Source organism: Heptranchias perlo, chromosome 32 (assembly GCF_035084215.1).
Source record: "Heptranchias perlo isolate sHepPer1 chromosome 32, sHepPer1.hap1, whole genome shotgun sequence".
Classification (NCBI taxonomy): Eukaryota; Metazoa; Chordata; class Chondrichthyes; order Hexanchiformes; family Hexanchidae; genus Heptranchias; species Heptranchias perlo.
Genome location: NC_090356.1, coordinates 15,019,101 through 15,046,378, shown reverse-complemented (window position 1 = coordinate 15,046,378; position 27,278 = coordinate 15,019,101). Strand labels below are relative to the sequence as shown.

Sequence of the window (27,278 nt, the reverse complement as noted above, 5' to 3'; positions counted from 1 at the left end):
AGGCTAATGTTGAAATATAAATGAATACAGTACTAGGGATGTTAATTGAGAGGAAAGAATAGCAGAAATATCTTAAAATGTCAGCCAAGCCTCAGTGGTGGCATCTCACCTCTGAGTTAGAAGGTTGTGGGTTGCTTGGTTTCATTGGTCAGAACATTGAATACAGGAGTTGGGGTGTCTTGTTGAAGTTGTACAAGACATTAGTAAGGCCACACTTGGAATACTGTGTACAGTTCTGGTCACCCTATTATAGAAAGGATATTATTAAACTAGAAAGAGTGCAGAAAAGATTTACTAGGATGCTACCGGGACTTGATGGTTTGACTTATAGGGAGAGGTTGGATAGACTGAGACTTTTTTCCCTGGAGAGTAGGAGGTATAGGGGTGATCTCATAGAAGTCTATAAAATAATGAGGGGCATAGATAAGGTAGATAGTCAAAATCTTTTCCCAAAGGTAGGGGAGTCTATAACGAGGGGGCATAGATTTAAGGTGAGAGGGGAGAGATACAAAAGGGTCCAGAGGGGCAATTTTTTCACTCAAAGGGTGGTGAGTGTCTGGAACGAGCTGCCAGAGGCAGTAGTAGAGGCAGGTACAATTTTGTCTTTTAAAAAGCATTTGGACAGTTACATGGGTAAGATGGGTATAGAGGGATATGGGCCAAGTGCAGGCAATTGGGAGTAGCTTAGTGGTATAAACTGGGCGACATGGACATGTTGGGCCGAAGGGCCTGTTTCCATGTTGTAAACTTCTATGATTCTATGATTCTAACGTTAAACCGAGGCCCATGTCCCCCTCTCAGGTGGATGTAAAAGATCCCATGGCACTGTTCGAAGAAGAACAGGGGAATTCTCGTCAGTGTCCTGGCCTGTATTTATCCCTCAACCAATATCGCTAACACAGATTATCTGGTCATTATCCCTTTGCTGTTTGTGGGAGCTTGCTATGCGTAAATTGGCTGCCACGTTTCCTACATTACAACAGTGATTACACTTCTAAAGTATTTCATTGGCTGTAAAGCGCTTTGGGAAGTCCTGAGGGTGTGAAAGGCGCTATATAAATGCAAGTTCTTTCTTTTAAAATATGTTACTGCTAAAATAATGCTCAAATATAGATGCAAAGACCATCTAAGTTGTAATTTTCATTCAACAATGACTTGCATTTATATGTTTAAAAAAGTCCAAATAAACAGGGAAACAGATACCAGGCCACGGAGGGAGAGATTAGAAAGGATGACTGGTCAATGAGTTAAATTTTGAGAAGGCTTATAAAGGAGAAGTGGAGAGTGCAAAAGGTTAGGGAGAGTGGGGCTGAGATGGCTGATCAGTGGTTTTCCCACCATTGATGGGGTGAAGGGAAGGTGGGAGACACAAAAGGCCAGAGTCAGAGGAACCAAAGGGGAATGCAGGGCTGGAGCAGGTTGCAGCAGTAAGGTAGGGCAAAGCCACGGCTAGATTAGAAGATGCGGACGAGGAGTTTAAATTTAATGCGTTGATCATTGAGGGCAGTAAACAGAAAAGTCTTGTGTGAATATGCAACTATCGTTCAGAGCAGCAAGTTAACTGTACATGAGGAGTCATAAAGAATAGACATTTTTCAAACCATTAATTCTGTCTTTTATTTAGGGATTATCACATCATTGATTTGAAGGGAAGTGATCTACAGGTCATGCAATGAAAGCCATCCAACTGTTGTGAAAATACATACATTTTGTATTTTCTCCAATAATGTATTTAATATTCTGCATGTCTCATTCAGTTCAGCTCCCTTACATGTGAGATATGATAATTGTCTCTTCAAAGTGGGTGGAGTAATTATTGCTCTTTGTTTTAAATATGCAAGATTTTTTAAAGAACGATATAATAGAGGTAGCACAGAACAGAATCAAACTTGGCTGCAATATCCCCATCTACCCACAAAGAGGCTAACAATCAGAGAAGGGCAAAAGAATAGTTAAGTTACCGCTGTAGGGCTCTTGGCACTAGAACAGAGAGGGTTAAGAGGAGATCTGATAAGAGGTGTGCAAAAATTATGAGGGATTTTGATACGGTAAATAGGGAGAAACTATTTCCTCTGATCGGTGAGCCAGTAGCTGGAGGGCATAAATTTATCAGCAAAAAAAGGGAGCAGTTAGGAGAATTTTTTTTAAACGCAGAGGGTGGTTAAGACATTGAATGCTCTATCAGAATCAATGGTGAAAGCAGAATCTATAACAACTTTTAAAAGGGAAGTGGAGAAATGTTTGAAAAAGCATCATTTAAAAAGGGTATGGGGAAAGGGCAGAGGAATGGCAATAAATGGGTGGCTCTTTTAGAGAGCCAGCACCGGCTTGATGGGCTGAATGGCCTCCTTCTGCACAGTAACATTTCTACCACTACTTCAAAAAGCTACTGATTTAAAAGGAAAGATTTTATTAAGACAGTGATTCATCCACATCGGGGTCCAGGCTACAGCGAGGGATTGGTGAGGTGGTCAGAGATGAATGAAAATGATACATGTGTTGGAGATCATTATCCCAGCACTCTAAACACCACAGGCAAAATCCATTAGTTGCAGCTTCTGCTCCCTCTTGTCTGTGGGCCTTTTCGATTATATTTGGCATCGCATACACACTACAGAACAAATGGCTATTTTTGAGTTAAGGCATGACAGGAGGCTGCACGTCAGTCAGCTGACAGGATTAACATCCTGCGCAAGCAATTTTTTTTTAAGGATTTCTACTATGTTTGTGGCCTGTAGCTGACCAAACTGCAGCCACATCAGGTGAACAGACTTTACCTCAGATTCGCAAAAATAAGCCAAAACAGGGAAATGAGAAATGGTGACCAGCCACTTATTAATAAAAGATTAAATATTTAGATATAATTGTAAGAATCTACCACATTTGATGGGGGAAAGGTCATGAAATTTTTTTTTGCAGTGGAGGTGAGAGCAGCTTGCTCAGAGAAGTTTCCCGACAATACAAGAATAAGTGAACACTTTGGCAGGCAGATAAGGGCCGCTATATTGGGTTAGCAGGCGTAGTCCATCTAACAGCAATGAGCCTCTCTGTCTCGTGCTTGCTCAGTTTGATCTGGCATATCAAGAATTACATAGGAATGGCTATGGACAAAGCAAACCCATACATTATCAAAATAAACTTAACCATTACATGAAAGTGAGTACATTTTCAATATGGGTCAATGATTACTAATGTATTGATATTTGACTCTAAATACATCTACATAAATGCTAACTGATTTTTTCTCCTCTGATTTTCTCCTATTATTCTTCTGTTGAAAACAGCAGCTCAGGCTCTCATGCTGGCGAGTTTCCAGAGGCCTGCGTGACCCTCAATACCGCCAGCTCGGTCATACTCAGCCTAACTGTGTACTCTCACTTCCATCCTGATTGAGATAAGAACTTAAGGGTAAACTCCTTGTTCAGGTGCTCCTGGTGAGAAGCAAAAGTCGCAGGGAATGCCGATCAGGAAAACACAGGCCGAGATTTTCCATCCGTTCACAGGTTGTCAGGGCGATGGTCCCATGATTCCCTGCAAGTGCCGTCCTCACTAGGAATGCAGATCAGGCCAGGACACCAAGGAGAACGCTCTTGCTCTTCTTCAAAATAGTGCCAGGTGATCTTTTACGTCCACCCGAGGGGGCGGATAGGGCCTCGGTTTAACGTCTCATCCGAAAGACTACATTTCTGACAGTACAGCACTCTCTCAGTACTGCACAGTTAGCCTAGATTTTGTGCTCAAGCCTCATGGAATGGGATTTGAACCCACAACCTTTCTGCGAGGCGAGTGTGCTACCCACTGAGCCACAACTGACAGTTAATTAATTACTTAATTGAGTGATGCTTAAGCTTTCGGAGGGTTACAAAGCACACTATTAACCCATGATTTTACTATTTTACGGCGGCTCAGTAGAACATGTGCTTCAATGCCCCCAATTGTGGGCCATTCAACAAAGCAGCAGAATCAGTAATACGGACCCAGCACTAGCTTAGCGCTATAAACAGCCATTTAAACCCTCCTGAAATAATGCAGGGGATCTCAGGACAACTGTTTAGACAACAGTTCCCTTTAACAATGGAGCCTTTCAAACAGAGGAAATCAAGGTTCACCGACCATGGGCTGGAAATCCTGATAAAAAGGAATGAAGGGTGATGTGATGGGACAAACTTCATGAGATTGATGTAACCCCTCCTCCATAAACACCTCATGCAACAAGCATGGGAGGAAGTTGGAGGAGTCAATGTCATGCTCAGAATCTGTGGACCAGGGGGTATATTAGAAAAAGAAGTCAGATCTGAAGAAATCAGCTAAGGTCACCCAACAATATAACTATGCATAACAAGCACCTTTCACATGTAGCATTACCAATCCCGTTAGCCATCCAACAACACCTACTGGAAGCTATATGTTGGAAGTCAGAATTGGGCTCACCAGTGATGCTCCCTGTGGTTGAATAGCTGGTTGTAATAAATTAGCTTTCAGTCAATCGTGATTTTCAATAATGATCAAATCTCCATGGGGGACAGGGCTGGGGAGGAGAATTTCCTCAACAATCTCATCACTTTCCCTTCTTTGGGAGTGAAGGGGTGGGGGAGGGGGAGGTGAGAAAACAGACGAGAAAAGAAAAAAAGAAAAGCCCCTTCCACACAAAAGGGTGACCGACAGCAGTCCCAAAAACATAGAAAACAGGAGCAAGAGTAGGCCATTCGGCCCTTCCGGCCTGCTCCGCCATTCAAAATGATCATGGCTGATCGTCTAACTCAGTACCCTGTTCCCGCTTTTTCCCCATATCCCTTGATCCCTTTAGCATTAAGAAATATATCTATCTCCTTCTTGAATACATCTAATGACTTGGCCTCCACTGCCTTCTATGGTAGAGAATTCCACAGGTTCACCACCCTCTGAGTGAAGAAAAAATCGGAACCCCCACAGTTTAATCCTTGGAAAAATAACGACCAAACGAAGCTTAAAACTTAACGGCAAGAGAGGCTATAAAAGACAAAATGAGGTAGGGATTAAGGACAACCCCTAATAGAGAGTACAGAAAACAAACCTCAGAGTGAATCAGACAGTATCACAGGTCAGAGTGGAACAGACAGTATCACAGGTCAGAGTGGAACAGACAGTATCACAGGTCAGAGTGGAACAGACAGTATCACAGGTCAGAGTGGAACAGACAGTATCACAGGTCAGAGTGGAACAGACAGTATCACAGGTCAGAGTGGAACAGACAGTATCACAGGTCAGAGTGGAACAGACAGTATCACAGGTCAGAGTGGAACAGACAGTATCACAGGTCAGAGTGGAACAGACAGTATCACAGGTCAGAGTGGAACAATCACAGGTGAATTATACACTGATAATTAATATCACAGAATTGTTTTCAGAATTTTACTTTACCATGATAGAAAATTTGCTCCAAGCCCAGTCTGGCATACCGACAAGCAACAAACAGGAGATGTCAGCTCAGGGGAATTTTGATTGTCAACACTAGAATACAAAGGTGAATGTCTGGGTTGAAGAAGCTGCATGTTTTAGATTTAATTCCACTGAGGATTTCGGGTAGCGTTAGACTGACATACAGCCAGGCCTCAGCAGTGCAGACAAGCCAGTATGTGGTATGCTCGATGCAGAATTCTCAACGTGCCATTTCCTTAGAGAAACGGAAAATGACACAGACTAAGTGACCTCTCACCCCTCATCATCCAGCGTCAATCTTCCTCACCTGATGACATGTCTGCTTGGAGCTCACTGGAGACATGGGAATAATACAAGGCCAATTTAGCATCCAAAATTCTCAGAAAGATTAACTCTGGTGTCATCAGCAGATGACTTGCCCTTTCCAAATGAAAGCCTAACCTCTTAAATCACATCAAATGTCAAAAATGTCATTGTTAATTAAGTTTGTGTGAAAGTACAGGCTGTAGGGTGAAGTATTAATGAACCAGTGCAATGGGGTTAGAACATCATGTAAACGTTCCAAAAAGTGACATCTGGTGGATAGAAATGGAAGTTCACAACACACCGGGTCGAGTTTGAATTCTGTTGAACCTGCACCAGAAATCAAAGCACTGCTTCCCTCTACTGGCAACCATCAAAAATGACACAAAAGTTGCCGAAGGCAGATTGTTCCCTCAGATTGTGACTGGAAAAGGTTTGAAGTCAGTAAAGGGCTAGGACAATTGTAAACCTTCCTCGTATTTCTAGGTGCTGTTCGCCTCAAGGAGACAGTCTCGGCAACGCTGGGGCTGAAATAAAACTAACCGGCACAAAAAACATCTATTGAAACTTTGTTTTCAAAGTTTAAAAAAGGTCTTGGTTTAGTATACTGGACCAACTTTGTATTTCTGATGTTAATGAAGAGCTGACAGGACAGTTCGATCTTTTCTAACATTAAAAACCTAATCAGCAGTCCAATGTTGTGTGCAGGAATTTTTGAATCAATATGTAAATATAGAGTTGTGTTCACCCCCTCCCTCACGTTTAATTTGAAAACTGTGCAGCCAGTGCTGCCTATTTGTATTGCTCCCACAATGAGTAGGTGCAGTCCAATTGCACCATTGGCTACTGCGTTTGTGAAGAGGGTCAAAACATTCACTAGAAATCCATTTTATTATTTTTTTTATTATTCGCTCATGGGATGTGGGCGTCGCTGGCAAGGCCAGCATTTATTGCCCATCCCTAATTGCCCTCGAGAAGGTGGTGGTGAGCCGCTTTCTTGAACCGCTGCAGTCCGTATGGTGAAGGTTCTAAAGTACAATGAGGGTAAATATTTTGGCTTCAGCAAGCCATACTTCAATTATTTTAACATATATTTTTGAACAATTAGCTCAAAATTGGATACGTCAATCTGCTTACTCTAAAATCGTTACATCTACACAATGTTTCGCTTAAACATAAAAAAAAAATTTGCTTTTCTCTGTTGCGTCTAAAGGTGCCGTGCAATTTAAAAGCAGACGGAAAAGCAATCTTTACAATTCTGTCTCCAGCCCTCTCCCACAACAGTGCCTTAGCCTTCATTCCTGGAACTCAAGAGATTGACTAAACGCAAATTGACAACAACCACAACCCATACAGCACTTTTCACGTAAAGGAACATCCCAAAGTACTTAGCAGGGGCAATGACGGGGAACAAGTAGGAAGTGAGATTTAGGAGTGATGATTGAAGGCCCAGTGGAAGAAATTGACCTTTAGGAAGCCATTGAAGACAGGAAGACTGGCAGCGAGGCAGTAGTTTGGGAAGAGAATTCCACAGGGCGGGGGCTGAAAGATTGTCGTTTTTCATAAACATTTGCAAGCCTGTTCGAGACCTCACTTGTGAGGATTGGGTTACATGGCAGTCTTCCAAAGGCATAGAAAATTCCATAAAATGTTATAGAAATCCATACACTAGAAAAGGAGTCTCTGATCTTTCATTACACTGTCACAGGATAGTCTCTAAACATGTTTATAAGCTGTCGTTGCTAATGAGATAACTCCCTTAAAAATAGTTCCTGGACACAATTAGAAAATATTCCAATCTGTTCACCAGAATGGTTTGGGACTCGTACCCACAACTTTGAGCTCTCCCAATGGTTCAGTGATTAGTGCATTGCCAAATGTCTAACTGGAACACAGGTCCCTGATCTGTCAGGAGTTAGCTGATCACTGCTGGGGTAACATTGAGTGTGTTACTATAGGCCTTGAGAATCCCTATGTGGTCAGTTTTCAGTAAAATATTAAGATGCCTACGTGGCAAAGAAGCAGAATGCAAAATGGTTAGAAAGGGTTAATTAGTTAGTAACTGAGATTGGTACAGGTGGCCTGGCCTCCTGCTGGGCCATATGTTTGCGTAGTCAGCAGGTTTGCATGGTCTTATCAATGTAGAGTCTTTGATGTGATTCAAGGACTGGTCTGAATGTCTCCATGTTTATGGCAGATCAATATAGGTAACGAGCTTAGCCAAAGTTGAAAGAACATTCCAGGTTGGAAGGTGAGGAAGTATCCCCTTTGATGTCTAACAGCAACATGGTCAGCACATGGTTATCTATGATTGGCCGGAAATAATGTAACCTCGCATGGCAACCTGTGCCCGGCTTATGATTGGTGTTGACTCTTGTGTTAAGTATGTTCCAACCCCTATTGATTTGTATAAAAACGTGTGGATTTCTGTATGTTTCTTGTTCTTGCTCTGCCAGCATAGAGGGACTCTATCAGGAGTCCAAATCAATGCTGCAGACTAAGAACCCTGCTATTAAAGTTGTGATGAACTTTAAAATGTATTCGACTTCAGTTTTTACTGAACCAGACTGAGGGGAAAGAATCCAGATCGTCATTCTCAGTGCTCCAATCTAGGGAGGTGGGAATAAAAGTGCAGCCAGGGTCCTGGTCCTGATTCGAAGACCAGGGAATCGAAGTTAAAAAATTAGGAAGTTAGGATTGAGGCAGGAAGTCAGGTGGAATGATATTGTATTACCTGGGAAAGGGTTCAAGAGAGAATTAGAAATTAAAAAAAACTTGCCTCTATATAGCAGCTCATCACGACATCTCAACATGCTTTACAATCGTTGGTTTGCTTTTGAAGTGTAGTCACTGTTGTAACGTAAGCAAATGCAGCAGCCAATTTGCACACAGCAAAATCCCACAAATAGCAAATTAATGACCAGATAATCTGTTTTCGGTCGTGCTGGTTAAGGGATTAATGGTATGGGAGAACTCCCTAATCGTCTTCAAATAATTTTTGAACAGGTAACATGTCCTTAGTTAAAAAGATGGCACTTTTAACAATGCAGCACTTCATCAGTAGTGCACTGAAGTGTTAGCCTGGATATTATGCGAGATTATGAGGGGGTGATGGAGGAGGCAACGATCCCGAGGCAGCTACGTGGATACTGTCAATCTTAATGGGCAGGCATGCTGGAATGTGTAACCAGGTAGTGTGGCTTCAGTGAGGGGGAGGGAATCACAATTCCCTGAGGCTGGTTTTTGTCAGGTTTAGGATGTCTACAGACTCTTCCATGATGAGATCGTGGATGGAGAGGGGCTTGTTCATGGGGGAGCAAATGTTCTGGAGGCCACCACAGAGTTAGCTGGGGAAACATAGGGAGAGCCAGATAATGGGAGGGGAGGTATAACTGATAAAAGGAGGAGGTTAGGGAACAGGTTTGGCAGAATATTTGCTGGGAAAGAGGGATGAGGCAGTTGGGCTACTCTGGTAGAGACAGTGATGGGTGGGCATGGCACAGGATGCCCAAAGAGCAGATAGAATCTATGGACATATCCAGGAGAGACTCACAATAGGGCCCTGAAAGAGAGGTTTAATAAATTACAGCATGAACTTTTCCGTTCATGATTTTGGGATGGTTGAAGTTGGTAAACTTGATTAATGAGTAAACGTCTACTAGATCCTTCCACAAGGCTCCACTCCCAGTGTTGTAACTGTGCTCTTGCCTTGCTAAATTAGGCTCCTCATCTTTCCAGCAAATGTTTTATTCTGACGACTTTGTGCTGGCCTATGACGCATTTTACTTTGTAAGAGAATGAAAATCCTTACAAAGGAAAGTCACATTCTAAGGCAGAAGGACCTTACATTACTAATAACCTGGTTTCGGTACTTGAAATTTCCCCTACCCCTCCAATCATAGTTCAACCTTATCTAATGCTGCATAATGAAGGGCTAAAACCAGAATAGGTGATGTACAACCCAGGTAGAAGTTAAGAAGTCACTTGGACCCAGCACTTTATGATACATATATCTCAGTATCAAATCCTTTTTTACAAGATTTATTACATTTGGTAACTTGTTGGCACAGCTGATGAAACTGGGCTAACTGAATTCAGGGTAGAAGAAATGGACAACTGTTTTCCAGATATTTTAGATAGGTACAAGTGGTTGACGCCTCTTTTACATGCCCGTGGTATGCATGGATACAAGTACTGGTGTCAACTTTTGTGGTGTAGTAAGTAAGCAAACTATCATTATATGATCTCCCACAAAAGCTATGTTCATATCAGTGTTATGTATGGACTGTATATTTTTCATAGAGTCATAGAAACTCTGCAAGGTTGGAGACCCAATGTACTTCAAAGAAGTCTCCAATATTTCTGTCCAATATTTATGCAGAATATATCACGTTGCCGCTTACCTCTCCACTCTCTCAAGGGTAATAATACAGATGATTCACGAGAATGAACCCCTCACCAACTGGGGGTCAGGCTACCCACAACACAGTAAAGATAACTGTTCATTACTGAATAAGTTAATTAATTGATGCGTCCCTGTACTAGTGGCACCTAGAAGCCTTCAGAACTGCAAGTCCTTTAGGTACGCATACAACTTCACATGAACATGCCAAACAGCCCTCTAGAACTGTTACACTAACGCTGCACTACACACATCACCTTTACTAGACTCTAGATGTCAACCATGCTTTAAAACAAATTTTTAATATTTGTAGGAATCATGTACTCACAGTAACAGAACTCAACATTATTGAAGTTTCAGTATCAAAGAACTTGTGTAACTGGTGTTCTTTCACTGGAACATATTTCCATAGTTAATATTGATTACATACAGCAGGTTAACGTACAGTCAGAGCTTGACAGGAATTTTATTCCATTATATATTCCCGTCCTCAAAAAATGGTGAAACAATCGTATTGTTGGACACATTTCTTATCCTACTGTCCCCATTATAAGGTCACCAGTAACTTTTAAATCTTTATCCTCCTCACTATAGCTGAAAATAAAGTAATTCAGCAACAAGGCACCCTCTGTACAAATTAAATGAAAACATTTACTTACTGTGTATTTCTCAAGCGAATAATAGACTTATCTATCCTGAAAACAGAAGAAATACAAAGGAATTAGTTACAGAACTTTTAATTGTCATGTAATCATTTTCTAATCTTCAAGTAATAAGATATGAATGCACTAATCTTGCGTCTTTAGAACATTGAGATTTAATTTGGCACAAGTTAAATTGCTTGGAACAGGAGGTGCAGCATTAAGTCAATATTTATGTGGCTAGTTTCTCCAGATGGGTTTTCTTAGCTTAACATGTTCAAATGGAAAACTGTAAACAATTTTACAACACCAAGTTATAGTCCAGCAATTTTATTTTAAATTCACAAGCTTTCGGAGGCTACCTCCTTCGTCAGGTGAACACATCATGTTCAAATGGGTGTGTGACTTTATTGCTCACTGTTCGGGTTCATTCTGGGATTCTATATAATCCATTATTTCGATAAACTCAACCCTCTTCATTTCACATTCTTACACTGGTCTTTGTAAGTTCACCGAGCACTCCTCCCAGCCAGGCCGGGACTTGGTCCTTGATCAAAGCAAAGCATTCTGTACGTTGACACGTTCTGCACCAGTTATATTTAGGTCTTGGCGCTACACAGGATGAATGTTCCAGTGAATTGTAACACAGTGCTGCGCAGCAACCAGTTTGCAACTAAATTATCAGTATTATTCTAAATGTTGCCTCTTATCCTAATGTATTTTACAGTTGAGTTGTTTTGAGACTATTTTATGTTGCAATATTGATTATCTGGCTTACCAAATTACAATTTGAGGGGTTATCGCAACTTATCGTTGTGTTAGGCCTAAATAACAGCTCACACTACTGTTGAATTACATTGCAAACTTACCTTGATTGTGAAATCAATAAAGCTAGCTTCAATTAATTATGTATTAAATAATGACACACTTAGGCAAACAAATTAATTTAGGATGAGCAAAAAAAACAGATCTACGCTCCGAGTGTGATTAAAGGCTTTAATAAGTAAAATGGGCCGGAGCAGGGATTAATGCCACTACATCCTTTAATATAGTCAGCCATTGAACAAAAGTCGTTGTAAACCTCTCAAAATTTGTTTATGTCAATTAATCCAAGCAGATGATTTTTTTTAAGCTCTTGGTGGGGTAGGGGGAGCAGGGGGAGGGGAAGGAAAGACCTCTCCACTGCCTTCATACAGCAGGTATGAGTTTATAACCAGTACTTATTGTAGACCGGGGCAAGCCAGCAACACAGTTATACCACACTTAATCTGGAGGACAGTAGAGCACTATCCACATTCACTTAAACACATATACAAACATCGCTAGCTGACGTGCAAAGGCCATTTTTAGGTTAGTAAAAGCCCAGCTACACTTAAAGGTCGTCCAATGGATTGGCCGAGAACTTTTGAACCTTTAGTCCTAAACGTTTTGAATTAATTTGCCACTGGTTGCCGTTATATCGCAGCAGGAGTGAAGTTGAAGTGCTGAGAGATTACCTCCTGCTCAAATCCAAACTGAGGCAGGTTCGGCATCAGCTATGCTCTTCCCTTTGCACCAGTGCAAAGCCAAAACCTCTTCGCAGCAATGCAAACATGAAGTATAACTGGCTCATTATAACGTCGATATTGTGGAGAAATCCAAGACGATTTAAAATCCTTCCAGGGCACTTTGTAATAAAGTCAGCCCACAAAGAAGAATTAAATGCATCAAATCTACATTTAGTTAGTAGCTTGGCAGGACAGCAAACAAGCTGAATGTTAATGTCAGTTTAAGAAGAAATAAACTATGTTGTTCCCATAAGGCGATTTCTTGTTGCCTGGGGAGTTTATGGTTATTAATTTTGAAGGTGTAGAGTTTCAATGTTTATTCTGGCAGAAATTAATTTTCATTGATCAATAGTAGTGAAGGGATTCGCAAAATTTCACATGATTCCCCACCCCCCCCCGAAGATTTATTGGAGTTATTAAAGAAACCCTGGTGTGACTGTGTTTTAAAAAATCCAGGGTCTTTCAAAATGGCTGCGGTCAGACACATGGCAGGCTTCGTGTTTCAGACAGGTTTCTTTAAACAATGCAGTTGCATTCAAGCCCTGAGGCAAGCCATCAACATTGCCGGCCTACACATCAAAATTCGAGCAGCAGAAATTCCAGGACAAAAGATAGACCATCAAGGAACATTCGGAACAATGGTAAAGCAGTTATGGAACAGATCAATACAGGAACCGGCCATTATGTAAATGGGCCAGAGATTGGGACCCCTTTTGTCTTACATTTTCAGCCCAAATCGGACAATGGAATAACCTGTTACCAAGAGGGTATAACTGGTGGCTTGCCCAGTATCTCTCTCTCTCTTCACCTCTTGGCCCGGTGTCCTGTCTGCTTGCTAGCAACCAAGAAGGAAGGCCATCCAGTAAACCTCGCAACCGCATGTCGATGGCAGCAGCAGGGCACGGAGGCCAGGCCTTTTCATCTGTTTCACCGGTGAGCATTAATTTTCTGGCCACCACAAGACAATCTAGCATAAGTGTAAGGGTGGGGGTTAAAGGGGATATTGCTAAACTTGTGATTTTAGAATTTTCCCTCGACGTGTCCGTTTCTTCCACCCCGATAAGTGTAAGACTGTATTGTATCTATAGCGATTTCTTTATCTTCTGTATAATACTGATTACCTTGCAGTTTTTAGTTTTCTTATTAATAAACATTGGTTTTCCTTGTACCAATCCACTGGTCTGTTAGTCTGTCTTTGTTACCGCCCGATAAGTCCTCAGCTCAGAATCAGGAAGGGGTAAGCGATTCGCAACCGCACAGGCGGGCAGGGCAGCTCAGGAAAACATAACTGGCTGACCTATTATAAGCCCGAGAAACAGTAATAAAACCCCTTACAGTAGCGATCAATATTCTGAGAAAGAACAAACACAGAGGCCAAACTGGGACATTTCCATCTTTACAATGATTCAATGCTCGCTGAGGAAAAAGTAACATTGTTGAGAAAAACTAGCAGTTGGTCGAAAACCGAACTGCTCATCCTGCCCATGGTTCCACAGTATGATAGTCCAGTCCCATAACCACTAGGCTAAGAACACAGAGATTGAAAGTTCCTCTCCCACCATAGCAAGTTGGGAAATTGAATTCAATAAAAGCAGATAATGACTATGAAAAGATGCTGGATTGTTGTAAAAAAAAATCCAACAAACTCACCAATGTTCTTCAAGGGATGTGTTACCCCTACTTGGTCTGGCTTACATGTGACACCATTCACACACTATGTGGTTGACTTTTAATGCCCTTGATTTTTAATTCCCCACCAGAGTAGGGTCGCCAACGCTCCAGGATTGTCCTGGAGTCTCCAGGAATTAAAGATTAATCTCCTGGACACTGCTACGAACAACCCAAGAAAAATATCATACGGACATCAAAAAAAAATTGGGTGTTTTTTTTCATTTTCTTTGAATATTTATTAATTATAAAAATATAGGAGACGGGATAAAAAGGTTGTTTAACTCTTAGTCAAGCATCATCCAATCAGGCAATTAAGCACCTGTTTGCTTTCCAATTGGCATGGGACGTGTCAAGTGACCAATGGCGGGAGCAGGGCAATTGGAGGTCATGTGACAAAACCTCCAGGAATACATCCAACCAGAGCTGGCAACCCTACCCCTGGAGTTACTAGGGATGGATAATAAATACTGCCTTGTCAGTGTTCCCCTCATCTCAAGAGTGAATTTAAAAAAAAGCAAGCCCCTCTGGCAACAGACATTTACATGGCTATCCCCTCTCCTTATTTTGCTATTCAGCAACTGAAGAAAAGGGAATACTATTAAGAGGCAGGCTTATCCTGAAGAATATGAAAGTGCCCTATTAAAATAGAACTATTTGTCATATACAGCACAGGAGGAGACCATTCAGCTCATTGTGTCTGTGCTGACCCTTTAAAAAGAGCTATCCAAATCATCCCACCCCCCTACTCTTTCCCTATAGCCCTGCACTTTTTTCCTTTTCAAGTATATATCCAATTCCCTTTTGAAAGTTACTATGGAATCTGCCTTCATCACCTTTCAGGCAGTGCATTCCAGATAATAACTCCTCACTGCATTAAAAAAACTCATCTCCCCTCCGGTTCTTTTGCCACTTATCTTAAATCTGTGTCCTCTGGTTACTAACCCCCTTGTCACTGGAAACAGTTTCTCTTTAATTACTCTATCAAAACCCTTCATAATTTTGAATATCTCTATTAAATCTCCCATCAACCTTCTCTGCTCTAAAGGAGAACAATCTCAGCTTCTCCAATCTCTCCACATAACTGGTATCATTCTAGTAAATCTCATCTGCACCCTCTCCAAGGCCTTGACGTCCGTCCTAAAGTGTGGTGCCTAGAATTGGACACAATACTCCAGCTGAGGCCTAACCAGCAATTTATAAAGGTTTAGCAGAACTGCCTTGCTTTTGCACTCAATGCCTTTTTTTAACAGCCTTATTAAGTTGTCCTGCCACTCTCAAAGATGTCCCACAGAATATTTTGCTCATCCAGTGAGGAAGTGCCTCACTTCCACTTGGCAACTGTGCAAAGTGATACCATTAAAATTAGAGGCTCACTGCCTGGGGAGCTGTATCCCATCACTCTTGGTGCACCATTCCTGAGAGTGGTGCTTGACAAAAAGTTAGCAAGCAAAGCCGCCGGATTTTTAAATTGCATTTTCACAAAGCGCTCAGTACACAGAATCCAAGACGAGTTCAACAGTTCAGTTCCTCATTGTTCAAGTAACCTTTTACATTTAGCTCCCTTAGTTGTACATTTTTTTAAAAAAATTAGAGTTCAAGGTCATTTTACTTTATTCTAAATTAGATACTTGCAAAGTAATCAGATGCTACCACTTCTAGTTGGCTAACCTCTCAAAGCTTAAGCCAAGCTATAGTAAAAGATCTTTGATCTTCACTGAGCAAAATGCTGTTCTACTTAAAGATTTAATCAAAGGTTCCAAACAAACTACAATCTGAAATTAAGGGCTTTGGTGGTTCCCTCACATCTATTATTTATTTATAGTGCTTTATAGGTGTTATACTTACCTGACACAGAGGGGGTGATTTTAAACTCCAAGAATGAGTGGGTTGGGGACGGGTGGGAGTTGAAAATAGTTGTTTTTTGGGTCGCGACTGCAACCCAGCTTTATTTCCAGGTTTAATGTTGGCGATGAAAAGTACAGGCTTTGCATTGGGAATGCAAAGTGGGAAAATCTTGCGGTTGTGATCCAAAAAAACCCAACTATTTTCAACTTCCACCCGCCCCCAACCTACCCGTTCTTGGGGTTTAAAATCACCCCCACAGCATCAATACAAAATAGTGATAACTATCCAGGAGTTTTAATGCTGTACATTACATCAGAACTACATCAAGTGACAGTGGTTTGAGGTAAGCACTAATTCAAATTCTGTACTTTACTCTACTTCTTTGTGCTGAACACAAGGGATTTCTTGTCAGTATATTTTGATGACAAGGACTTAGATTATTGATCTGAACTTTAAAACATAGCACAACCAGGGTGTAAGTGATTGCTCCAGGTGCCATGGCCTTCAGCTGATGCTAAACCGAGTTTAAAAACTCACCTGACTTAGAAAGAGGTTGTAAAACTGGAAATTTAGCAACCATCTACAGCTGGGTGTACTTACAATTAATTCCAGTTTGAGCATGAAGATAAGCTGATCTTTTTTTTGAGGCAATTATAAGTTATCCAAAGGGTAAATGGAAACCACTTGACAGGTAAAGGCCAAAATAATAGCCAAGGGGTTATTGAGGAGAGGGCAGCTCCCTGATAAATTATTGAACACCAATGAAAATCAGCTAATGAAATTCAACTAACCTTAATTGAATAATTATCCAATTTACTATTCTCTCCTAATTAAGGTTTGCAATGGAGTCGGCTCAAATGTCAACTTTATATAGCAGGTGCAGCCCCTGTTTGACTACTTAAGGGGGCTGCTCTTTATGTTCTGGCTGTACTTCAGTCCCACGCTCTCGATCTTTGGCTGCCCAGGTCGGTGGATGTCCTTGTGGGCCTGTCCAAGGTGGCGGCCGCTCTGACTGTCTGCTTCTCTTCCATGGAATTCTCCGTGCCCGGGCAGCCCTGGCGAGGGAGCACGCGGTGTCTGCCGGTACGCTTGAGGCTTTTTGCGACTGGTGGGCGCAGCAGGGACTGGAGTGCATCCTGGACTGATATAATAAAATTTTAATTTGACACTTATTTTGGGTTTTTGGTTTACTGCACATGAACACACCCTAACACCCCCTTAAAAAAAAAACAGGGATACAGCTACTAGAAATGCTTTACAAGTTAACAACCCAAGTTTAAACCCCATCTATAGTAACCACAATGTGTGGTCTTGACCAGCAGGTATTACAAGTTGATGGGAGTTATTGTGTAAAGAGCAGTCAGTCACTTGTCTACTCTAAACTGCACCCACTCAGTCCAGCTATTCCCTATCACACTCCCTCTCACTGGACTGCACCTGCATAGAATGGTCAGGGAGTAGGATCAGGAGGATGTCAGAGGATTTGGTTGTTATAGTTTGATGCTCAATTCTGATTTATGTTCAATCATGCTCCAAAAGTATTGTTTAATTAGTTTAACCACATAAAAGTGTATTAACCAGGACATCACAGTACAGTGTATTTCCTTCTCGGTATTAGTCTTGTTCAGATAGGTGTAAGGTTATATATAGAGTTGGGATGAAAGCATAGTGGTGTGAATTGATTAAACTGAGTCAAGTGGTTATGTTTCTTTAATAAGAAGCAGCATTATATATTTTTTTTAAATCCTATTGATGTGAAATATCAATGTTGCAGCTTCACCTCTCACATTTTAACATGATGTTCATAGTTTCTATTACCAGACCGATATCTCCTAGGAGCGTGCAATCTTATTCATGAAATGACTGGGATATTGTGCCACAGAACTAACAATTACTCTTTTCCCAAGTATAATGCACCCGGGACTATGTGAATTGCCCAACACGTTCTTCTATTCAATCCCGAAAGGCAGCATAGCAACATAAGGTCGATTTCCTACTCCCAGTGCTGTCTGAGGACAATTTGAGCAGAGTGTTGCGACATTCACCTCAACACCCAGACCTCGACTGGAGCCTCATGAGAATATCATGGACGTACATAGCGGTGCACTATTAGGTACTTACCCACAGGAAGTCCAGGAGCTTCTAGGGCCTTAAAGGAGACAGCAACATTAAAAGGGGCTGGTACAGAAGGAGCCCTAGGACACAAGTTGCTGTGCATTTCAGGATTTTGCTGCTCTATAGCACTAATGTCCTAAAGTGACCTGCTTGAAAGTTTTTCCAACAGTGGCTTGCTGAAAGCGAACTAATGGCCGATACAAAAGTTTGATTCACAAATTGCAGATCTTAAACTGTTTAGACAATTGACTGAGCGGGGTCAAACGTGCGACTACTGGATATGAAGACTTCCTTATGAAACGTGTCTCGAACTGTTCCATCAGCTTTAAGAGGAAGTTATCTCAAATGTTGAAAGAAAAGTTGTGCTCCAGCGGGGCTAGGATGGCTGGAGGATCCTGAACAGGGATCAAGAAGTCTCTGCAGTGGGCCAAAGGGAAAGCAACTTGGTGACAAGCACCACAGACATATTTGTTCAATGAAGCACTGTTAATAATCGATTATTGTCATATCGGTGGAATTGGAATGTGGAGGAACTGAGAATGTGTATGAAGAATGATGGTGCAGGAATGGGGGCTGCTGGTTTGACCATGAGGCTCCTCCTTTTATTCAAAATGGGCTGGAGCACTTATATGGACAAACAGATGGAGTATTCTTTTTCTCTCTGTGGCAGAGAAACAGTTGTTAGTGGTTTCGGAGAGGTCCAGACAAATGACATTTATCAGCTGTCAAGGGTTGTCTCCCCTAGCCTGCCTCCAATTAAGGCATCTCACAAAAAGGAGGGGTGGTACAGAATTGAACACGGCCTCCTTCACTGAATGTAAAATCTGCAGCAAAAGTAAAGGTCTACCTTGACAAAACCAGACTGATAACACTTAAGACCGACAGCACTTAAAACAGCAGCTCAGGAATCTGTAGTAGCCAAGCTTTTATGCAGATGGCTTACCCTTAAACGGCACCTGACACTCTCAGAGGAAGTCTGACTGCCGAGGTCTCTGATATTCATTTGCATTAAATTTACACTGCGGCGCTCTCTTCAGGTGCAGTCAGGTACAGACACCAGAAACACTATAGAGGACGTTTGGAAGCAGTACTGTTCAGGAGTAGAATGGGAGCGAAGGACTAGTGCTTTATTTTATCCTCTGTTTTGCACCCATATTTAGGCACTATTTTGGGGCAGGGCAGACAAAAAAAAATAACTCTTGCGTGTGAGTAATCCTCAGAAATAGTGCATTAATACCATTCCCATAGTTATTTGAAAAGCTTGCATAATATAAATTTCCTGAATATATGAATTCCATTTCAACATGTGCTATGTTTATGTGTTATTTAAATTATGGACTTTGGACCATTATAAGCTGGGCACAAAAAGCAATCAGCGAGGAAAGTGAAGCTGGGATTTTGTGCTGTGCAGTCAATTCTGTTTTGATTGTTTGCTTTTGTTCCAGTTTCTATTTTAATAAGAGATTTTCATTTAAACTGCAACTGCCTGGAAATCATGTCATTTCTATCAAGTACTCTGCAAAAGATTCTGTGGTTAAAGCTGATTTGGAGAAGAAACATTTTGGCTTACAAATGAGGATTACAGGGGAATGGGACTAATTGGATAGCTCTTTCAAAGAGCCTGCACAGGAACAATATGGCGAATGGCCTCCTTCTGTGCTCTACCTACTATGTTACTATGATACGATGATACATTTATCAGAGAATAGAATTACAGTTTCCGGCAGTGTAAAGAATGAAAGGACAAGCATTAGTATAAAGCCTTTCACGACCTCAGGACATCCTAAAGTGATTCACAGCAAATAGAGTACTTTTGAAGAGTAGTCACTGGTCACTGTTGTAATGTAGGGAAACGCAGCAGCCAATTTGCGCATAGCAAGGTCCCACAAACAGCAATGAGATAAATGACCAGAGAATCTTTAGTGATGTTGGTCGAGAGATAAACGTTGGCCAGGACACCGGGGAGAACGCCCCTGCTCTTCTTCAAATAGTGCCATGGGATCTTTAATGTCCAGCTGAGGGCAGATGTAAGTAAATAGATGGGTGCCATCTCTGCTTTAAAATAGCAGCAAGAGTCAATGTTTTATACATCTAAATTAGACAATTTAATTCATAACATATATACTTTTGCACCAAAATATTTTTACAATAGTTGACCTGACCATTACAATATGCTCCTGTTGCTGCTATTTTATATGGTCAGCTTCTTGGTTGTGAGATTAGTGCTGAGGTAATACAATTAGACTTAGGTGCATTTTTATATTACTGGTATAGCATATATATTTTAGATAAGACCATTTTCCTTTTAATCTATTTTCCTTGTTACTGTTTTGTCTCTAATGAGAAAAGTGGCTCAATAAACAAATGAGCCAAAGATTAAAAGAGATAGGGAGAGAACCTACATTTATATAGTACATTTCATGACCTCAGGACATCCCAAAGCACTTCAGAGCCAATGAAGCACTTTTGAAGTGTAGTCATTGTTATAATGTAGACAAACGCCACAGCCAATTTTCATAAAGGTCCCACAAACGGCAAGGAGATAAATAACTAGATATGGTTTTAGAGATGTTGGTTGAGGGATAAATGTCAGGCAGGACACTGAGTAAACTCGCTTGCTCTTCTTCGAATAGATATCCTAGAGATCTTTTACATCCACCCGAAAGGGCAAATGGAGCCTCAGTTTAGCGTCTCATCTGAAAGAAATTACCTCTGACTGCAGTGTTCCCTCAGTACTGAAGCATCAGCCCAAATTACGTGCTCAAGTCTCTAGAGTGGGGTTGAACCTTCTGACTCGGGTGCAAGTGCTACCATTAAGCCAAGGCTGACCCTTTTCCCAGATTTTTACTATTTAAGAATACATGGTTTCAGTTGCATTCAGTAGCATTAAACCACAAGCTAAGTGGAATCAGGAAGTTGCTATATTCAGGTAGTAGCTATAATTATGTTAATCTATCTTCCTATATTTTGTGCAACAGTTGGCAGATTTTACTGTGTTCTGCAGGATCATTTTCTTTCGTTGAGGAAGGATGAAATGATTAGCTGAGCAACTCTTGCATTTACAGCAAATATTAAATGAGATTGGAGAAATCAATTTTTTGAAGTCTTGTTCTAAAGTTACTTAAAAAAAGTTTTTGTAAGCTCAATATTTTGCTTTATCTGCCTAATTTACAAAATCCTCTGTTTAGTAAAATAATTACAAGCACCCAGCACTTTCAGACTCAGTACATCTACAAAATGTCTCTCCATCAGTAACAAAAGTAATACATCTATTCCTATCCAGGTGATTAGCTCTTCAGAGTTCTTGCAAACCGATCTCTCGGACTGTTGTCCAGTCGATTATCTTTTCATGTTCTCGTAGTTCATAGAGGCCCATTTTCAGATTGCTCTGGTAACGATCCCCTTGCTGGTAAGTCATTTTCTGACAAGTCAAAGAGGAAGATACTCAGATTTCACCTAAACACTATCTTCACGTTCTCTGTCTTCCAGCAATGGCCATTGCTGGAAGTGTCAGATGTTCAACATCAAGTTGAGCTTCCTTGTTCATTGTGCTCCAAACCACTTCTCCTTGATGATGTAGATTTGATCTTGAAGTAGATGGTAACCATTCCCATTTGAAGAATTAAGATCCCACAAGGCAATCGTTGTCAGGATTGTGAACAAAAAGCTAAATTATGGGCCTCTCCCCATAAAAGGTTTCTGAATAGTTTTGCTGTCATTCCTTTCTTTTTTTCTTATTTATTCTCATGAGATTAGATCACAATTTTTGCATACTTGAACCCAGTGTCATATGCGGCCATGACATCCCAATATTCATAGTAAAACACAAGTCACAATGGCCCAGAATTTGCTGTCAAAATAATGGTGAGGCTAATGTCGTTCACTGTTATTCATGAGCAAATCGCACAGCAACTTCAGGCGAGGGCAGAAGAGTGGTTAAATGCGTAAATCCGGAAGTTGCTGTCCAAAATGCATCGCTCTGCCATTAGCTTTGTGAAAACAGCATTGCACTGTCTGACTCACCATTCAAATGCATTGAACGGCGTGAAGGTCCTGTACTTGTGCGGTAGATACGAACTAAACTTGCCACAAAAAGTTAGGGCTTGTCCATTTCAGTCGAAATACCCTTTTTAACGGTCTTAATTACTGCCAAGCAACCTCTCTGGCATTGAAAATTAACTATTACAAGCGTGGAATCTCATTCCTTCATGTTTTAATTGTTGTTGAAGATTTTTAAAAATGTAATTAATTTTACTTAAACATTTACTTTCTCTTTCTGTCTCTCTTTTCTCTCTCTCTCTTAATCCAATCTTTCTTTCCCTCTCTCTATGTCCCTTTCTGTGCCTGATATGACATTGAATTCACTATTCTAACTCACACTTCCTGGTTCAGACACTGCGCTGTTCATTTCACAATCCTTCAATCTGATTGGTTACGGAGATACACAGTTGCTTGCCTTGTTCACATAGATCCCAGATGCCCTGTAGAGGACGTGGTGCTGTTTCCATCTCCCACTTGCTGCACCTTCCAGTGCAAAGTCTCATGGAAATTAAACAGGCAACGGCAAGTCTAACGAACGGCAGGCAGCCAATTAATTCTGGCCCATTGTTTATTTGAGTAATCATCTGGTAATCATTTGAATAAATCCACTTTGCATCACTAAGTTAAATCATTTCCTAGTGTTAAAGAGTCACAATTACTCTAAATAATGGGAGTTAGGGATAATGCAAAGTGTAATGTATAGTTTTGACCCTAACAAAACAGCTGAGATGAGACTATTCCTCTGTAGGGGGAGAAGGGAAGTTGTCAATTTTCTTCCCTCTTCCTAGCCTGAAGGCGTTGTTTCAGTCTGGGATACTGTTCCATGCTGCTGGGCACCTTCCCTTACCTCACCCAAGTGAACATTCTCCACTCGATAGTGAATGTTGGCAGGCTATTCAAATGTGGGGACCATTGCAGTCAAGTTCACTCTTTATCCATTGGCCACAAGTACTTTCCTGCAGCGATCACTGTAGAGTGATCAGGAGGAATCTTGGCTGATTTTCCCTTCCCTAGTCAAAACAACTAACACGAATTGTAGCAGCGCAAATGCTGTCCCCGCTGAGATCAGCTAACTCAATACATATTGGGGCTCCAAGGCATTCTGACTCATTTACTCACTGTTTTTACCAAATGTGCCATCACAGGAGCTGGAAACTGTTTATCAACATGGACACATGCTCCACAGGAGCGATATCTTGCCTTTGTCGCTCCTGCAAATTGCAGCACTTTATTTTTGACTAGGAGCTGGAGTAAAGGGCTAAATTCTTTTGGTATGTCTGTACTCAGAAGAATATTCCTGTTCTTTTGCAGCATTCACTTAGGGCTTTTGGTGGAAGATGTCATTAACCTAAAGAAGTATTTTGATTCATTCAAGAAATGCGAGTGGAGTTTTAAAACTTGTTAACATATAGGAATAGGTCAATGTCCCGGTGGTTCCTTGTCAACGGCATTTACCAGACTCATGATTTGGTCTGAAGGCCATTTGTGGCCCACCTCTCCTCCACCTGCAGCCCTTGGCAGAATTCTTGCTCAATGTACCTCTAGGTTTCCATTCATGACTATCTGGCTGTGGATATTGGCCGAGCTGCAATTCAGTGCTGTTTCTTTTCATTTTCTTGTTCTCCAACAAAAGCAAGTAAAGGAGGCTGCGTGGCACTAGAGTTATCCCACTTTCCATACAAGTGAAACAGCTCCTATTAAAACCAAGTGATCGGGTTTTCTTTCACTTCCTGCCTGATATTTGCTTATCGGCTGATCACTGTGGCCAGACTGAAATCAGAACCTCAATATATAGGGGATTGCAGGTGCAGCATTCCTGAAAGTAATCCTCAAAGAAGACAATGCTTTGGATTGTGGCCCTCCATAAAAAGGTTAATGAATAACAGTGGTCTTTACTGTAGCATTTCTATGTGGTTGCATAAAATAGTAGGAGACATGAACTGAGTAATACTGAAGGAATTAACAATTCTCAACAACCATACAATTTTAGTTTTGTTTCAATGGAACATTTACTGGCTATCATAACAATGCTTTCTGCATCTTCTCATCCTCGCCCTTCCCACCAAAAGTTATATATTTGCCTATATTTCCTGGTAGGTTCACAAATAGATCTGCATTGGCACTTGACAGTTCAAAATGCCCTGTCTGCCTTTCTCATATGAGTACATTATTTTTCATCTGAAATGGGAACATAGGAACAAGTGTAGGCCATTCAATCAGATCATGGCTGATCTGTACCTCATATCCCTTAATAAACTTAACTAACAAAAATCTAAAGATCTCAGTCTTCAAGGCTCTAATTGTCTCAACATCTACAGCCTTTTGGGGAGAGAATTCCAGATTTCGACTACCCTTTGTGTGAAAAAAGTGGAATATTCCACTATTGATTGCAATATTGAGCATTTGCATGAGTGGTGGATTGTGTTATCATTTCTCACTGTTCCTTGATGGCTGATTATAGTGAGCCTGCATTCACTACTTTTCTACTTATTCCAATTTCAAAATATGCTTCTCAAGCCAGCCACATTGACTGCCCAAATCAATGACTAGTGAATCATTTCAGACTTATTGCTAATATTAAGCACATTATTTTGATAATTTAGCCTTAAAAATGTATGTGTGCAGCTGTTGTTCAAGTCCAAAAAATCAATTTCTATTTCCAATTTGACTTTAAATGCTGTATATGTTGATGGACAATTCTCTATCCAGAGTCTCATTAATGGGGGAATGCAAGACATTGTTTAATTTTTAGTCAGTTGAGTTTATACTGACAGCTGGACTCGGTGCAGTGGGCAGGAATATTGCCTCATCCACATATAAATGTCAAGAAGTCTTGAAAAGTTTGGTTGCTCCATGGGTCTTGCTGATTATCAGATTGCCTCAAATTCATTCTGTGGAAGCTATTTCAACTCCTGTGGGCTGATTCAACATTTATTCTCTTCTTTGTATTTGTATTTTTGATCTTTTGTTGTAATCTTCTGCTTCTGTGTATTAATCACACTTGTAAATAATTTTGATGATTAGTTTTAACCTGAACAATACGGTCTGACAGTGTGATTTTTTTTTTCTTTCAGTTTGGATAGCAGGACCTGGGGAGCATCCCACATTGATTCCAATGCTTAATGTGGTAGAAAAAGGGACATTTTAGTCCTGCAACTTGCAATCCCTTCCATGACACAAATACGGTTGTAAGTTTTAGGTTTACTTGTGGAAACTGTTCTTTCACTGTGAACTTTCCCTGAGAAAGCCCAGGTTACAACTAATGGCAGCTAAAGTGGGATAAATATCCCTTATTGCCAAACAGGCTGTCCAAAGTTTAAAATAAAGTGACCAAGTAATGGAGCTCAGAAAGGCATGTACACAAAGCCAGAATTGGCTTAGCTAGTAGCAGAGGAAAGGGATAAGGAACATGCATACCAGTTAGTGGTTAAACTGGAGGCTACAAAGGAGTAGTGCAAACATAAGGAGGTACAGCGCAAGCACGAGAAGGAAATAAAGGATCGTCCATGTAAATAATTATTTGAAGAAAGGAAGCTGAAAGGCTGAGAAGGAAGCATAACACAAACGTGACACAGTGGAAAAGGAGCTACTGCACTGATGTGACAGAGATGCTTAACAAAAATGAAACACATGGGTGAGGTCCAGCTGATTCAGCCCATAACTCTGAAGGATAATTTTGTCAGATCTCTTCTAAATTTTAAAGGGGATGACATAGACAATTTCTTAAGGACTTTTGAATAGCCAGCAATAAGTGGATAAAAAGTATGAGCAGAGCGACTAGGACTGTCACTTAGCTTTCACGTGTAAATCCAATGGATAATGCATTTTATGATGTAAAGTAAGACATTTTTATTGCTTAATACTTGATGCCAGAAGTGTATAGGCATATATATAAAATGTTATGCAAAGCTCAGGACTGCAGTTAGAAATGGATGAAATTTTAACTTTGTGATTAGCCTGCCACAAACCCCTTCCTTTGCCACTGATTCCAATCCCCTCCCTGGCCACTGTCTCAGGTTGAACCAGGCTGTTCGCAATTTTGGCATCCTATTCAACCCCAAACTGAGCTTCTGACCCCTTATCCTCTCCATCACAAAGACCACCCACCTCTGAAACAGTGCCTATCTCAGCCCTCCCTCAGACTATCTGCTGCTGAAATTCTCATGATGCCTTTGTCACCTACAGACAAGACTATTCCTATGCTCTCCTGGTCAGCCTCCCATCCTCCACGCGCTGTAAAGCCAGCTCATCCAAAACTCTGCTGCTCGTATCCTATCCTGCACTAAGTCCCGCTCACCCATGACTCCTGTCCTTGCTGATCTATACTGGCTCCCAGTCCTCCGACACCTCCAACTTAAAATTCTCATTCTCATGTTTAAAATAAACTCTAAGTAGGTTCCCAATCATATCATAATGCGTCAGAGAGTACATCAAATTGGAGTTTAACCATATTGAATCAATGAATAGGCAAGCCTCTATAAACACGCCTCACTGTAATATTTTTGTCACCAAAACATAGGACGATCAATACGAAAGAGTCTGCTGAGAGGAAGGAAAAACTTGAAACTTGGAATAACAATATTAAGAAAGTGTAGTCCGCAGGATGCTTCTGTTGGCAAATTTTGTGCTGACAGGACTAGCATTGGAAGGGTGTGCTTCATGAGTATATGCAAACTGTACCTTCTATCTGTACATCGGTCCAGTTTTCTAGGTAGACGTGTATTCACCAGCCTGCTCAAATCTCAAAAGAAATATATGTTTGCCAACATTTTTAAGATAGGAGTGAGCCTTTGAATGAAACAAAATAGGTCGGTATAAATTCTTGACAATGGCTGTCTTGTACTTAGGGGGTAACTAGTCTACTGTGCAGCCTTGATCAAATAGATCACCATAACTAACGTATAACACCAAAGAAGACAGTCATGAAAAGTGCAGAGATGCTGCAATGCGCACTAAGCTGGCATGAAATGAGATGAATTTGGAGAGTACAGTTCAGAGGATTTCCAGTAAACACATCACCCTTTAGCGGAGATGCATGAAGCTTGCCAATATCAACAAACTATAAGCAGTAAGGTACAGGGGACAGCAAACAAAATCTAAAATCTGGTAAATTCCATTTTTCCACAATCACTGAATCATCCCTTTTGTCCAGGCAATTTGACAGACTTTAAAGGTTTATATTTTCAAAGGAAAATAGAATAAAATCACATTATTTTCAGGACTGGTTTGTTACATGGTTTGCACTCTAGAATTTTGTATTTCTTGAAGTATGGATATTTGACAGCATTGTGGCTT

The 27,278-nt window shown here is 40.9% G+C and overlaps 1 protein-coding gene across 12 annotated transcripts in view; it reads right to left on the bottom strand.

Annotated features, from left to right (window-relative positions):
* Positions 1-27,278, bottom strand: part of rap1gapa (RAP1 GTPase activating protein a) — a 477,305-nt gene that overhangs the window by 298,562 nt on the left and 151,465 nt on the right. For all 12 annotated transcript variants that reach the window (XM_067970459.1, XM_067970460.1, XM_067970461.1 and 9 more), the window contains one exon: positions 10,783-10,818. Coding sequence is in view for 8 of the 12 variants with exons in the window: in XM_067970466.1 (XP_067826567.1) it covers positions 10,783-10,818 (36 nt within the window). In the remaining 4 variants the exon portion in view is untranslated. The remainder of the gene's footprint in view (positions 1-10,782; positions 10,819-27,278) is intronic.